The sequence below is a fragment of the Orycteropus afer genome, unplaced genomic scaffold (assembly GCF_000298275.1).
Source record: "Orycteropus afer afer isolate SDZICR_OR568_19922 unplaced genomic scaffold, OryAfe1.0 scaffold00009, whole genome shotgun sequence".
NCBI classification, from domain to species: Eukaryota; Metazoa; Chordata; class Mammalia; order Tubulidentata; family Orycteropodidae; genus Orycteropus; species Orycteropus afer.
Window position 1 is genome coordinate 17,267,500 of NW_006921596.1, and position 16,457 is coordinate 17,283,956.

A 16,457-nucleotide genomic window follows, 5' to 3' on the forward strand; every position below is an offset into this window, starting at 1 on the left:
AACCCACCAGCCACTCCTCGGAGGGAAGGTTGGGCAACCGTAGTGATACTGCCTTAGAAGCCCAAGGAGGGGTCACTATGAGTTGGAGACAACTCAGTGGCAGTGCGTTTGTTTTTGGGATTTCTAAAAGCTTCATAAAATCCAGCTGCTTTTTTATTCCGTTAATGGGGAGATTAACTATATTGAGTATCTTTCACATGGAAAGCATAGGAAGTACATTCAAAGCTAAACATACTTCCTAAAAAAAGATATTAAGTTATATTCCATATTTCAACTAGTTCAAGTACACATAAAGCAAATTTTGTTTCCTTCCTTGTCCTCAAGACAGCTCTAAAATGTATGTTGTGGGAGTGAATATCATGTAATGGGAAAACTGAAGCAAAGATACAGGAAGTGATTTGGTTAAAGATGGATAGCAGCATATGGCCTCATATCCTCTTTGACCATGACTCAAGGTCTCCATCTTCTTTGAAGTTTTTGTAGATCATTAGTATCATCATGAAGAAACAAGTATATTCTCTGTTCAAAGCTTAAATCCATTTTCTGATTATCTTATTTTGTCAGACTGCATTTGTTTTCATGGAAAACTAAGTTCTAGTTTTCATTGGAATCAAGTATTAGCCTTTTGTTGCATTTTTCCTTGTTTTTTTTAAGAATTGGCAGCTATTTGTAAAGTCATAAGAAAGCTCATAAAAAGGTAATCTATTAAGTAGACTGAAATATTAAATGTATTCCTTTTCTCCCAAGATACTAGTTTTCCCAGAGGGTACTTGTACTAATCGCTCCTGTTTGATTACCTTTAAACCAGGTGAGATAAATTAAATTACCTATTGTGACACATCAGCATGGGAACTTTCTCACATGATTCCACAGCAGTACACAAAATAACTCTTCTTTAGGCTGCTCTGAACATTTCTTCTTTTCTGATAGAAGTTTTTAACGTTGTAAAATCACAGAAGTTACTCCTTTACTTTCCGGTTTTGCCACCACACCCTCCTCCTCCCTGGAGTGTCCTCTCCTTTGTGTATGTTTGGTGCACCTGGGGCTGCGGGGTTAGAAACCACTGGTAGGTTTATTTATTTATTTTTGTCTTGAAGGACATCCTCACAGACCCTTGGGGTCCTATGCCACCAAAGAGAAAACCTATTTCATTACTGTGTTAGACTGGGTTCTCTAGAGAAACAAAACCAGTAAAGCTTATAGAGAGAGAGAAAGAGAAATTTATCTTAGGAAAATGGCTTGCACACTTATAGAAGCTGGCAAGTCCTAAGTTCTTGGATCAAATGTCAAGCTGGAGGCTTTTCCCAACTCACACAGCTGCAGGGGCTGAGGAGCTCAAGGTTGGCAGGCAGTATAATGGCGGCTGTTGACTCCAACGAATGATGAATCCAAGATCTCCCACGGACAGTTGTAGGCAGCACAATAGAATCCTGATCCACAGAAGAGTGTCTCTTTTCCCAGGATGTCCATAAATATACTGGAAGCAGGCCACACCCCTAGGGAAACTCCCTTTCAACAGATTGGCTGCTCAGAACATATATATCTAATCCCATCATTGGAACCACCCACATCACAATTACTTAAACCACACAGAATTGTGGTCCAGCCAAGTTGACACACACCTCCAACTATCACAATTACCTTTATAATGTTTGAAATGCCTTCCAAGGTTCACTCCTTCTTTAACGTTGTTAAGTCTTGAACGCAAGTTTCATAGTAATTTGTTGTACTTTCCGATGTTTTGTGTTGGCTGCTTGACTGCTCAGAGCCAAAGGTGTGCTTCACTTCGCAGGTGTGGTGTCCTTGCTTCAAGCATTTGCTGTTCTCTGGATAGTCTTCTCCTTATTTTCTCTTTGCTTTGATTTTGTCATCCCCCCCTCCTCTTTTCTCAATCCTATCAAACATAGGTATTTGGAAAGTAAAAACAAGTGGGGGTATAAGTCAATATTTTAAGTGACTTAGGCACAGTATTTAATATTTTGCTTAAATAATCCTGAATTTTAAAAATCCCTGGTTTTGGTCAGTGCTAGGAATTTATCGACATTTGGAAAATGATTTCTTATATTCTTAAAATCCCCAATATACCATTTCTTTTTTTCTTTATTGTATAACTCTTCTTAGAATAACAACACATCATAAAATTTCATTGTGGTTCTAGGAGCCTTCATTCCTGGAGTTCCAGTGCAGCCAATACTCATCAGATACCCAAACAAACTGGTAAGCATCATGTTTTATTGTGGAAGATAAGCATTCCAAACAGCACAAGTTCCCTAGGACTACTTTTAATATTTAAATAAGGTATGAATAGATAAACAAGTAGGTAAATGAGTAGACTCACTCATTCAGTTTATCACATTTACTTTTTAAATTTTTGTAAGACAGGCACATATTTGTTAAAACCACTGAAATACTGTGTTATTACTAAGATTCAGGAAGACATTTCCTTAGCCTCCACTCTGTTGTCGCTCTGATGGTGTGAAGTCTCAGATTCAGGGTCTCAGTAGAAGGAACATTAGAAAACATGCATGAATTTGTGATTTTCACTTACCCAGAAGTAAACTTCCTTTTTCAATGACCATTCCTGGTGGAGAAGGATTGAAATAATAGTATAAATTTGGGAAAGACCTGGCATTTAATTACTGGTTCAGTACTTACTAACTGTGTGACCCTTGATAACTTGTTTAACTAAATTAAATAATACCTGAAAAGAACTTAGCGTGTGTTCTGGTTACCTAGTGCCGCTCTGACAAGAATATACCACAGATGGGATGGCCTTAACAAACAGGAGTTTATTCTCTTACAGTTTGGAGGCTTTAAGTCCAAGTTCAAAGTGCCAGGCTCTAGGGGCTGGGTGAAAGCCCCTCAGTCTTGGGCTTCAGCTCTGCCTCCTGCTCCGGGCCCACTGGAGCTAGAGGCTTTTCTTCACTCAGACAGCTTCTGGCTGCTGAGGCTGACAAGCCCAAGGTTGACAAGTAACAAGGCACAGTCCTGATGTTACCAAACCATATGGCAGGCCATTAATTCAAGTCCACTGTAAGTCCCCAGGTCAGCAGAGCATGGCAGACTGCTTAACAACGACATGGCTACATGCAGAGCCCAAGCGTGCCATAAGCTAGAGACCATTCCCCAAGGCTTCTTCTGCTTATATACAGGAAGGAGACCACATTCCCTAAGGCAGCTACTCAGCTGCTCATAGTAGATTCCACCATGGAGTTGATTACCAGTCTTATCATGGGGAATAACTACCACCAGTTGCCCAGCCACTCAACCAGGCCCAGCCAAGGTGACACACAAACTGAACTACCACAGCATGGTATATAAAGTTCAGAGTTAGCTCAGGAATAGTTTCTGTCCACTCCAGCTGGGGACATTGCTGATTGGGACACCATTTTTCCTAAAGAAAATAATATAATAATAATAATTATATATATATATATGAGGAAGAGAAGCTCTGGTAGCATAGTGCCTGAGGCACTTGACTGCTAACCAGAAGGCTGGTGGTTCAAACCCACCAGCCACTCCTCAGAAGGAAAGTTGGGCAATCTACTTCCATAGTGATACTGCCTTGGAAACCCAAGGAGGGGTCCCTATGAGTTGGGGCCGATTCAACGGCAAATAACAACAACATATAAGGAAGGAGTATGTTTTTGGTTCTAAGAAGAACTTTCTTTACTAGGGAATGGACATAAAAAGGCAGCAGATTTTTTTTTTTTTCACTTTTATTGTGGCGAAAACATACACAAGACATTTGCCAACATAACAGCTTCCACATTTACAGCTCAGGGACATTGATGACTTTTTTCATGTTGTGCCACGATGATTGCGATCTTTTCCCAGAATGCTCTACCACCATTAGCATAAACTCAGTACCTCCTAAACAAAAGCTTCCCCTTTCCGCCTTCCTCCTACCCTCGGTAACCCTATATGTATGTATATATTATATATGTAAATATATACAATATATGTTATATATATTTGTATATACATAATATATATATAAATCATATGTTATATAGATAAATTTTATATATATATAAATATTTATTAGGAGCTCTGGTGGCGTAGTGCCTAAGGCACTTGACTGCTAACCAGAAGGCTGGTGGTTCAAACCTACCAACCACTCCTCGGAAGGCAGACTGGGCAATCTACTTCTGTAGAGATACTGCTACCCCCTCGGAAACCCAAGGAGGAGTTGCTTTGAGTCGAGGTATATGTATTTATTATTTATTTATATTTTCAACTTATCTAGAAATTTTCCCTCCTCTTCCCTCCCATCCCTGGTAACCAACAAAGAAAATTTCCTTTCCTGTATAAACCTTTCCCTGACTTGTTACAGTAGTGGACTAATGCAATATTTGTCCATAAGATAATTTTCATTGAAGTCTCTGGGTAATACAAACAGTGAATAGGCTCACCTGCTAACTGAAACCTTGGCGGTTGGAGTCCACCCAGAAGCACTTCAGAACAAGGCTTGGGGATCCATTGCAAACTCCACAGAGCACAGTTCTCCTCCTGTACCCCTCGAGTCACCAGGAATCAGAATCGACTTGACAGCAATTGGAAAATTATTATCTGTGATGCTGAAATTTGAGAGTTCCTGTTCCATTTAACTTTCTACTCAGTGGCTAGTTTCTCAAACTTGGACCTTTTTTTTTTTTTTTTTTTTAAAAAAATTGACTTCAGGGGTTATTTTTTGTTTAAGTTTAAAGATTATATCTTAGGGCAATTGTTTTTGGTGTTCATCCAGCCTTGGTGTTCCAGAAAGTCTTGATTCTACAAGAATTTGAAGTTCTGTTCTGCATTTTGAAGTCTTCCTTAAACCAACTAGTTGTCGTTGTTATGTGCCATCAAGTCGGATCAGACTCATAGTAACCCCTCCTTGGGTTTCCGAGGCAGTATCACTACAGAAGTAGATTGCCTCATCTTCCTTCCGAGAGTGGCTGGTGGGTTTGAACTGCCAGCCTTCTGGTTAGCAGTCAAGTGCCTTAGGCACTATGCTACCAGAGTTTAGGTTAAGTATTAAAAAATGTCTGCCTTGAGTATTATGTTCTTGTAGGAACTCTGTGTATGGGATCAGACTGAGAAAGCAACTCAAAAGATTAGATAGACAATGAGTTTATGTGAACAGGGGAGGAACAGCTCAGAAAATGGGGGTGAGAATGGCTGCCGACTGGGAGAAAGTGGTCATCGTCACTGAGCGGCGTGTGCAGAAGTTGCTGAGTGCGTGTATATTCTGCTGTGTGTTCTCAACAACAGCAGCAACAACAAAAGTTTTTAAAAGAAATAAAAATCTATCAAACTTTAACTCAGTGTACTCCTGCCTATAGGTTTGAATTTATCATATTTTCAAATTATTTGATTATACAGTATTTTAATCTTTTCTCCTAAATAATTCTTTTTTTTTCCTTTAGAACTGATCAAGTCTGGTTTTTACAAGCAAATCAGTCATCTATGTATGTTCATATTAGGAGTGAAAAATAACTAAGCATGCACAATAATTTAAAAAATTATAAAAAAATTTAGAGCAACTTGTCTACATTTAAAAAACAAGTGGTGAACTAAGGAAGACAGATCTTCCTATGTAGCTATATTAAACCAAGGATTAGTAAATCAACTCACTGATGATTGATACTATTACTAATTAATAGTGTTGTTTAATATAATAATATTCATATTGCTTTTTATTTCAGGAAAAAATAAATGACTACAAATATTAAAATAAAATTTTTGTTTTATTTGGTAATTTTTTTTCTCTGGACTAACAGTTTAACTACTTTTATTATTGTAGGATACTGTGACCTGGACGTGGCAAGGATATACATTGTAAGTTGCTTATTATTAGTTTATATAAATTAATTAGTTGCTTATTAGTTTATGTAAATTTTAGTGAAGAAGAAAGATTTTTTTTTTTTTTTAAATAAAAGTCTGGCTTTTATAAACGTGAAGACTTCTAATCAGAATCTTAAATCTTATAACTGAGAGGTCTCTGCAGAGAACATCACTGTCTTTCCCACTAATCTCTGGGATCTCTCTGTGCAGAATTCTCATCAGCTATCATGTTCTCATGACGAGTTCTTAAGGAACATTCTAGTGGCCTAGTTTGCATCATACTTAGCTTCAATTCTGTAGTTTCATTTCCTTTGCAGATTTATTATCTAATGTCTCCACCATTACTTACTTTCCTGTATTGGTTTGAACAGCCCAGAGCACTTTAGTCATATAGCCGGAAATAGTTATGATGTGTCTGATTTGCGTTAAGAAAATAGCCAACCAAGCTTTCAGTTCCATTCTTGGATTTTAAAAGCATAGGGATCAGCAGTTTCTGTCAGCACTGAAGAGAGGCAGGGAATGCAGTTTCACTAATAAGCAAGCTACAGTGAGAGAGTCTTTTAAAAAGAACCCAACATGTAGAGTCTTATTTTCTCTCAGGAAAATGCTTTGTTTGGTTCCCCTTGGATAAATCTGAACTTGTTTAAATTTTGGTGAGAGCCACCTGAGACACCTGGATTTGAAAACTTTCCCCAGGGACTTAGCCAGTAGTGCTTTTTGATTTGTGCTATGCACAGAGCTCAGATATCATGGGTGATGGGTAGGTGACAACCACTTGACAATATTTAAAGGGAAATCATCATTGCCTTCAAGCACGTGGTGGTCATTAGACACCTCTTAAATCATCCAACAAACTTCTGAGAATTGCAGTTTTTCCTTTTTTTTATGTTGCATACTTAGTTTCTCCATTTTTTTTCTGTATGTGTGTATATTGCTTTCAAATAATTCATTTAAATTAGAATAGGTAACCAATGGGCCAGTGGAATAAACATTAACACACATGAGATACTTATGCTTCTGTTATGCTTCAGTCCTTGGCACTTGAAATTAAGCCAACAGCACCCGAAGTAACAAAAATTGCAAAGGATATCTAGACGTTATATTTTGTATAACTTTCTAGGAAATCAATTTCTTCATTCAGCTAGAAAATATTTTCATTGTCCTACTGGATTTGAGGTCCTTGTTTTCAGCTTTTCTACAGAGGGGAAATTAAGAGAAGCTAGTAATAAGAGGATATTTTAGACAAATATGGGCCTGAAAATTGGATGGGTAGCATATTGGTATTTCCCATCCTTTGGGTCTTTATTAGTTAAGTTCCTTACAGAGATGGTGCCTTTGGCTTCACACTGTGGTCACTGTGACTCTTTTTGGTTGTGCAACCATCCAGGTGGATGTGAAGATGCAGTAGAAGAAGGCTTCTCTGGAAGGGGGATTGATGAGGGGTAGAAAATTGAGTGGTTTGGTTTGGTTAATCCAGCCTTCGAACTTGGGAAGTATGTGATAAAGGGAGAAAGAAAGTAGGGGAGAATATTCAGGAAAAGACAGTGAAAAAAATATTTCAAGAGTTAGAGGATTTCCTGGGACCTATAAACAAATGCAAAAACTTTCAAAGGCATACCTTTGTTTTGTCCAAATGCAGCACTGTGCTGGTCTATATAACAAATCTCATTTTCACCTTTGTCTTCGGGTCTGCTTCATGCAGTTCTGTCCATTGCTCTTGCTTCTGGTGCTGCTCTGGAATCAGAGCTTAAGGGAGAGATTTTAATTTAAGCCACAGAGTATGTCCTAAGGGAGAAGAGAGGCAGGGAGTAAATTTAGAGAAGAGGCAGGTCTGAAGAAGCTGTTTTGCGTCAGTGTTGTTTGGCTTGTCTGTAGTGTGGGCAAGACAGATTTTATGAGATCTTACGAGGAGTTTGTTTTCTTTACAACATTCAGAATTTATAGAACAGAACATGCATCTAACAAATAATTGAATTCCAAAGCTTATTTTAACTCATTAAAAAAACAGTTTACTCTATGGTGGATAATGTAGATTGACCTTATTTGCTTGGTTAATAATAAAATCTTTTTCCTCTTTCAGACAGAAAGTTTGAGAACTGACACTTACATTAACAATTTATACTTAGTTATGAAGTCTCTGATTGCCTAAATTCTCCTGTTTCCTAAATTCCTTCATTTAGCTAACTTCCTTGTTTAAATTCCTTATATTAACTACCCCTTTGATTGGTATTTACAGATAAATCATACATTAATTTATTACTAGGAAAATAGATTGATTGGTTGTTTTCTTAACTGTGTAGTCTAATACATTCTGCCCGATTTCTTGATCATCTGTCTAAATAAGGCTAAACTAAAAATTCCGTAGAAGTCTTATCCAGGGAGGCTAAATATGTATTGCAAGCCTACAAGTAGGAACAACTATTCCAAAAATTATATTTGAGAGTGTTGGTTAACCACTGTAACAAAAGTCTTTGTCTGGCTTCCCAATGAAATTTGAAACTTTTCAGCAATTTTCCTCATAACTAAAACTTTTGTTAGGTACTGAGACAATTATGATAAGGTTTCTGCTTTTAAGGAAAGGCTCACTGATTGTTTTTAATATCAGAAAAGAATTTAGAAATGTAATGTTCTATTCTGGAGTCTGCTTATAAACACATTTTATTTCTATACCTCAAAATGTAGCCTTGGATAGTGTCCCTGGGGAATTAGGCCTATGAGTCCTTGTTGCCAAGGAGACTTCAAATTTGGGGTTTAGTCAGCTGAGCTGCAGCTCTGACTCACACATACATAGTTGGTATCGCCTTTGGTGATTTCACTTTAAATATCAGGAATGGTTGTCTAAGCCCAAGAAGGGTTATATTCGCAGTGTGGCATTGATAAAAGCAAAATAATATATATGAAGCATGACAAAAGGAAGGGGAAGTGTGAAAAAAAGGATTGTTGAATGCCAGTAGATGATACTTGTAATACCATGAAAAGAGAACTCTCCATCTTTTCTCTTCAGCATTCAACTTTGCATGCTCACTTTCTGCCAGCCCTTCACGAAGGTGGAAGTTGAGGTAAGTTGTTCAGAAGGTTGCCTTGGAGCTTGAAACTTGGCCTTTACAATCTTTTTGGATTTCTAGGCCAGAGAGACCAGACAGAGAAAGGCTTGAAGTTAAATCCACCACCTTTAAAATAAGCTATGGTCTTTTACAAATTGTGTGCCTAAACCTAGCCTGGTAGATGTAGCCCTTAGAATCATGTTACAGAACACCTGTGACTTTGAAGTGCTTCCACACTGCAACCACCTTGGTTGGTCAGATTTATATCACCTACTTCTATCTCTTTCTTGTCTCTCTCTTCTTTTTTTTTTAATATAAATATTATTGAAAAATATTTTGTGAATTACAAAAAAAGTACTTATGCACATTGCTCTAGTATTTTTGATTCCACTTCATTGAAAAAAGGCGGTTATGACTGTCACATTGTGAGACACACTGTTCTGGGGCAGTGGTTCTCACTTTTCTTATTCCTTCTGATGTTGGCCTCTGCCAGGTTGAATGACGGGCCTTCTGCCTGCGTCATGGTTTCACACCCTGACAAAGGAGCCGCAGCGGCTGATGGAGCCATATAACTCCTTGAAGAGTGTGTTCTGTGAAAGCTGAGGGATGCACCTTGGGGTGTAGATGAGAGGCAGAGAGGTGGGAAGGCCTACCTTAGGGAATTCATGATGCAGATGGAAAATCTGGGGACATTTTATCTGGGAGGCAGCTTGTAAATCATTCATTCACTGGACAGAGTCTCTAGGGTGGGGTGGGTGGGTGGAGTAATTAGAAAGTTCTGAAAATTCTGGCGAGATTTTTAAGACTCTGAAGATGGTTTTAGATTGGCTCAGTTTCTGAGTCTGATGTAGTTGAATCCTGAATTCAGAATTTAGTTGGCTCTAGTGTGGTGTAGTACCTAAGGCATTTGACTGCTAACCAGGAGGCTGCCAGTTCAAACCCAACAGCCACTCCTCGGAAGGAAGGTTGGACAATCTACTTCCGTAGTGATACCACCTCAGAAACCCAAGGAGGGGTCGCCATGAGTTTCAGTGAGACCTTCAGGTAGCCTGTGAAAAGAGGTCAAAGTAGTAGTAGATACTCAGATGCTTTCCTGGGCTTTCTAGTTGCATCCATGAATTATGCAATGAAACCTTAATTTTAACATAGGGCCCAGTGTGCTGAGTGACAGAACTATGGAAGTTAATTTGTCCAATTTTATTTCACTTTTTTGAATGGCTCAGTCTTCCGGCTACCTAGAAGTTGTTAGCAATACTAAATGATAGAAGAAGAAGCAAAATTGTATTTCAGAATGAGTCTAACTTTTGTGGAATTTTCCTTGAGATTCACATATTCTCCACCTGCCTTGAAAATACATGTTTATTCCCTGATGCCCCATTTTAAGCCAGCTCAGCATCTCTCAGTGTGGTCAAAAGCAGTAGTTCTTGGGATGCACTTAGTTGTTTCTAGAAGAAAACAGATCTGTGGCCTAATAAGTTTAGGAAGTGCTGGAATAAGCCAAATGAATCAGGTTTTGTTTCTCAAGAGCCTTTGAGGAGTCAGCCATTGAACCCCTTTTCCTTAGGCTGTCTCCTGGAACCAGTGTTCCACAGAATACGCTGTGGGACACTCTGTATAATATTATTTCTGAACCCTCTGACCCTGCTTTTCCTTCTTTACTAGCTGCACAGGTGGACTAGCCCTGATTTCTTTGTCTGATAAACAAGAAAAGCCCATACTTAAAACAGCTATGCTGCATTCTCTGCAAATTTAGAAGATGCTGTGTGTTTGTGTGTGTGTGTAGTCCCTTTTTCTGAATCTACTTCTCTGCAGCAAAAACAAGATCTAGCAGCAGATGTGGAAGTGCACATGGAACTGTCCTTTTTGTCTAACATGTGTCAGTGGTCAAACTGCATTACAACAGAGGTATGCAGATTCCTCATTTTTTCACCCTGACCACTGTTACCACATTTCCTTTCCGTGCAGTGGCTTTTTGTTTTTTTTCAAATTACAGTATTTGCATTCTCCAGCCATAAACCTGTTTGGGTAATATTTTTGGCAAAGGAAAGAATGTATCCTTTGTTCCATAACTTCACAAACAAAATGACTTTCAACCAATATAGCTGAACCTATAGGAATTTGATTTATTGGAATAGCCGAACCTGTAGGAATTTGGCTTATTGGAATTGTGGGGTGGAACAAAAGGATGGGAACTTGTAGACTTCGAATTTAGTATTCTTATGTTAAAGTATATTTATTTTAGATGTAGGACGCTACCTTTCACCCAGAAGATTCCGGCTATGATTTCTGAATACTCTAACTCACCACTGTTTGAATATAACTGAAAAATATATCCCCAAAGCCCTTCGGGCACTGAGTCTATCCACACCCTGGCTGGAGGCGCTGCACAGCCAGGCCTCGTCCCAGAGGCTGCAGCTTTTCCTCTCCTTCTGCAGAAACCCCACGTGAGCTCCTCCACCTGCAGTTTGGTTAACAGTCTCCGTTCATTGGGATCCTCCAACTTCACTTGTCTTGGTTGTTCAGAAACACTCCTCCTCTTCTCTTTTTCTTTAAAATCGATGGGAATCTTTGTTATTACTTTACCATGTATTTTTTATAGTTTGTTGAATATTAACCAGTTGCTGTCAAATCAGTTCTGACTCCCGGCAACCCCACGTGTGTCAGAGCAGAACTGTGCCCCATGGGGTTTCAACGCTGACTTTTTTAGAAGGAGATAGACAGGCTTTTCTTCTGAGGCTTTTCTGTTTGGACTTGAACTCCCAACCTTTTGGTTGGCAGCTGAATGTATTAATCATTTGCACCACCCAGGAACTCTCTTGATTATTAGGTAAACCTAATTCAAAAATGTGTTAATCAAGAGTATGGTATTAGTCTCCTGGATTTTAAACTGACATTTGAGTGGAGTGCGAAGTGCCCCTTTAGGCTCTTGATCTTGTCACAGGACATCTCAGTATGCAGACTGCTGTAGCCCTTAGTTTCACAACTTTCCCCTAAGTAATGGTGATTAGCAATTTGTTTAGTTACCAAATCACTGAATATCTAAAATGCAGGGAGTACCGTTTTTAGGAATACTTGCTTACCTCCTCTCTCCCATCCTTCTGTCTCTTTCCAGCACAAAGACTTGTTTTTTGAAAAGATTATTATTTTCTTGAACCTGGAAATCTCATGGTCTTCTGGCAGCCTTAAGCAGTGATGAGGATGTGAGTCTACAGAATGGGTCTACTGAGTTATTCTTTGAATCATAATATGGCATAGTGAGTGTGCTTAAAGCATCTTTTAGTGATTACTTTTACCAACCAGCTACTTCAAAAGTGTTCCTCTATAAGCCTGACTCAGCAACATAGGGAATAAGATAGGTAGTGAGCAACATCCTAAAACATTCCATAAAGTAAGAGCCTGCTAGTTTATCTCTGGAGAGAGAATATATATTATATTGGACTCTTTAGCACTGTGTGGGCACCAACTAAACTGACTGCTATCGAGTCGAATCTGATTCATAGTGACCTCTCCTTGGATTTCTGAGGCGGTATCACTATGGAAGTAGATTGCCCAATCTTCCTTTCAAGGAGTGGCTGGTGGATTTGAATTGCAAGCCTTCTGGTTAACAGTCAAATGCCTTAGGCACTACAGCACCAGAGCTCCTACTGTGTGGGCAGTAGCTACTTTATGAATGAGAGCATGGCTGTCATGGATTGAATCGTGTCCTCCCAAAGTATGTTTTCAACTTTGCTGGACCATGATTCTCAGTGGTTTGATTATGTAATGATGTAATTTGGCAGTTATATAATGATGTGATCATCTTTCATGTGATCTGCCAGTCAGTTGTCAGTTGTAGGAGAATTAAGATGGGATGCAACACATTTACTCAGGTCACATAAGGGGAGTTTCCTTGCAATGTGCCATGCATCACCTTTTATCTTGCAAGAGATAAAAGAAGAGAGGAGTGAGTGGGGGTGGGGGGCATACTACGACCAAGAAAGAAGAGCCAGGAGCGGAGTACATCCTTTGGACCTGGGATCCCTGCACTGAGAGCTTCCTAGATGCAGGGGAAGATTAATGCCAAGATACATGGAGATCTCCAAGGAACACTGGGCCCACAGGTGTTGAGAGGAGATAAGGACCTTCCCCCAGAGCCAACAGAGACAGGAAGCCTTGCCCTAGAGCTGGCAAATTGAATTTAGATTTCTAGCCTCCTAAACTGTGAGAGAATAAATTTCTATTTGTTAAAGTCATCCCCATGTGGTATTTCCATTATAGCAGCACTGGATAACCAAGACAGAATTTGGTACTGGGAGTGGGGTGCTGCTCTGATACATAAAGTGTGGAAATGGTTTTGGAATTGGGTAATGAGTAGAGGCCGGAAGAGTTTTGAGGGGTCTAATAGTAAAAGCCTAGATTGCCTTGAAGAGACTTTTGGTGGAATTATGGACATCAAAGACAATTCTGATGAGAGCTCTGAAGCAAGTGAGGAGATCTGTAACATTAGAGATGGTGCAGATGGTAAAAAGCAGCAGTAAGAGAAATGGCAGCAGCAGAGCCAGGACCAATGCAAGATGGTACAGGAGTTGTCCCATGGAGTGAGAGAGCAGAGCCTTTGGGCAGGAGGCCTCCTGGCAGAAGGGGGTGCCTCTAGGCACTTGTTGGTAGAGCTAGGCTTACCAACACACAGAGCAAGAGAGCTGGGCACCTGCAGGCTAAACCTTACTAGTGGAGTGGGTCACCTATGGACACTTATCGGTAGAGCTAAAGAGCTTTATAACACTTGGCCTGAACAGCACAGAGGCCAGGCTGGCCCAAGAGGCCTGAAGGGCTGAGGGGCTGAGAGGTGAAGGAACCAGGAAGCAGAAGCAAAAGAGATAAGGAGCATAGGAAACAGACATGCCTTGTTTTCAAAGACTGGGGCTATAGCCTCTAAGGTCTCAAAGAGTGGAACCACAGCCTGCTGTGTCTCAAAGAGGGAGGCCACAGCTTCTTTGGTTTCAGATCTTCTCCAACTTGGTTCTGGAGTGTGGGGCTGCTGTTCACAAGTAACCAGGGGAATGGAGTTGGATCTGCTGCCCAAAGCTGAGGAAGTGGGGCTGCCATGCCCAAGGGACAGAAGAACAGGGCCAAGGAGGTAGGGTAGCCACTCAGTTGGACTCGGAGAATGGACCCGCCCAAAACCAAGGGAGCAGAGTTGCTGTCTCAGTGGGTCTGGAGCTGAAGCCCAGGGCTGAAGGGCCTCCACCCAAGGGCCTCCACCCAGATTCCAGAGAGCTTGGCCACCACCCAGAGTCTGGAGGGCAGGGCCATTTGCCTAGAAGATCTCAGAAGATAGAGATTGTTTTCAAGCCTTGTTGTTGTTGTTGTTATTTGCCGTGGAGTCGGCCCGACTCATAGTGACCCTCCTTGGGTTTCCGACCCCTCCTTGGGTTTCCGAGGCAGTATCACTACGGAGGGAGCTCTGGTAGCATAGTGGCTAAGGCACTTGACTGCTCACCAGATGGCTGGTGGTTCAAACCCGTCAGCCACTCCTCGGAAGGAAGGTTGGGCAATCCTACTTCCATAGTGATACTGCCTCAGAAACCCAAGGAGGGGTCCCTATGAGTCAGGGCTGACTCGACGGCACATAACAACAACATCACTACGGAAGTGGAAGTAGGATTGCCCAACCTTCCTTCCGAGGAGTGACTGGTGGATTTGAACCGCCAGCCTTCTGGTTAGCAGTCAAGTGCCTTAGCCACTATGCTACCAGAGCTCCCTTAGAACAAGGTAAATTGTTCAGTTTCTGACTTGCTTGGTGCCCATTTTGCCTTCTTTCCCTCCAGTTTCTTTCATTTGCAATGGAAATGTCTGCCTTGTGCTGGTTCCACCACCATACTTTGGAAGCAGCTAATTTGTATTCTAGATTAACATATGAAGAGGAATTTTGCCTCAGGATGGAATTTGGACTTGGAGTTGATTTAAGACTCTATCATATGATGGGGTGAAAATGTTTTGCATGTGGCAAGGACATGAATTTGGGGGGCTAGAGGGTGGAATGTTATAGATTGAATTGTGTCCCCCAAAATATGTGTCAACTTGACTGGAGCATGATTGTCAGTATTTTGGCAGTTAAGTAATGGGCATAGTGCCTAAGACATTTGACTGCTAACCAGAAGTTTGAACCACCAGCCACTCCTCGAAGGAAGATTGGACAATCTACTTCTGTAGAGATACGCCTCAGAAACCCAAGGAGGGGTTGCTATGAGTTGGATTCTACTTGATGGCAGTGAGTTTGGTTCTTAGGTGTTTTTTTTTTTTTTTTTTTTTTGTCAGTAATTATGTTGTTGTTATGTGCCTTCGAGTCGGCCCCGACTCATAGAGACCCCTCCTTGGGTTTCCGAGGCAGCATCACTACAGAAGTAGATTGCCCAACCTTCCTTTTGAGGAGTGGCTGGTGGGTTTGAACCGCCAGCCTTCTGGTTAGCAGTCAAGTGCCTTAGGCACTACGCTACCAGAGCTCCTAGTATGCTACCAGAGTTTTGGTAATTAGGCAGTAATTGTCTTCCATGATGTCATATGATGTGATCAGCTAATCACTTGTAAGGGGATTAAGATGGCATGCAGCACACTTACTCAGGTTACAGCCCTAATCAGATATAAGGGGAGTTTCCCTGGGGTGGGACCTGCATCACCTTTTATCTTACAAGAGATAAAAGGAGAGAGAAGCAAGCAGAGAGAGAGGGGCTGTTCTGGTTATCTAGTACCCTCTGACAAGAATATACCACAAATGGGATGGCCTTAACTAACAGGAGTTTATTCTTAAAATTTGGAGGCTTTAAGTCCAAGTTCAAAGTGCGAGCTCTAGGGGCTGAATGAAAGTCCCTCAACCTTGGGGTCCAGCTCTGTCTCCTGCTCCTGACCCACTGGAGCTAGAGGCATTTCTGAAGCCCCAAGGTTGACAAGTAAAAAGGCACAGTCCGATGTTACCAAACCACATGGCAGGCCATTAACTTAAGTCCATTGTAAGTCTCAGGGTTGGCAGAGCATGGCAGGCTGCTGAGCAACGACACGGCTGCATGCAGGGTCCAAGCATGCCAAAGGCTAGAGACCATTCTCAAAGCTTTTCCTCATATACAGGGAGAAGGCCACATACCCAAAGGCAGCTACTCAGCTGCTCCCAGTGGATTCCACCATGGAGTTGATTACCAGTCTCATCATGGGGAATACTACATCCCACTGCCCAGCCACTCAACCAGTCATAGCCAAGTTGACATATAAACAGGGACCTAACCACCAAGAAAGAAGAGCCGGGAGTAGGGGTCCCTGCACTGAGAACCTCCTAGACATCAGGAAAGATCTCCAAGGGAGACCTCCAAGGGACATTGGGCCCACAGATATTGGAAGGAGACAAGGACCTCCCCTAGAGAGAGAAAGCCTTCCCCTAGAGCTGGTGCCCTGAATTTGGATCTCTAGTGTCCTCAACTAGGAGCTCTGGTAGCATAGTGCCTAAGGCACTTGACTGCTAACCAGAAGGCTGGTGGTTCAAACCCACCAGTCACTCCTTGGAAGGAAGATGGGGCAATCTACATCCATAGTGATACTGCCTCAGAAACCCAAGGA

General features: G+C 41.1%; 1 protein-coding gene across 1 annotated transcript in view; it reads left to right on the plus strand.

Annotated features, from left to right (window-relative positions):
- Positions 1 to 16,457, plus strand: part of LPCAT2 (lysophosphatidylcholine acyltransferase 2) — a 108,681-nt gene that overhangs the window by 35,016 nt on the left and 57,208 nt on the right. Inside the window, exons 5-8 of the mRNA XM_007947948.1 lie at positions 748 to 808; positions 2,159 to 2,217; positions 5,789 to 5,823; positions 8,834 to 8,888. Coding sequence (XP_007946139.1) covers positions 748 to 808; positions 2,159 to 2,217; positions 5,789 to 5,823; positions 8,834 to 8,888 — 210 coding nt within the window. The remainder of the gene's footprint in view (positions 1 to 747; positions 809 to 2,158; positions 2,218 to 5,788; positions 5,824 to 8,833; positions 8,889 to 16,457) is intronic.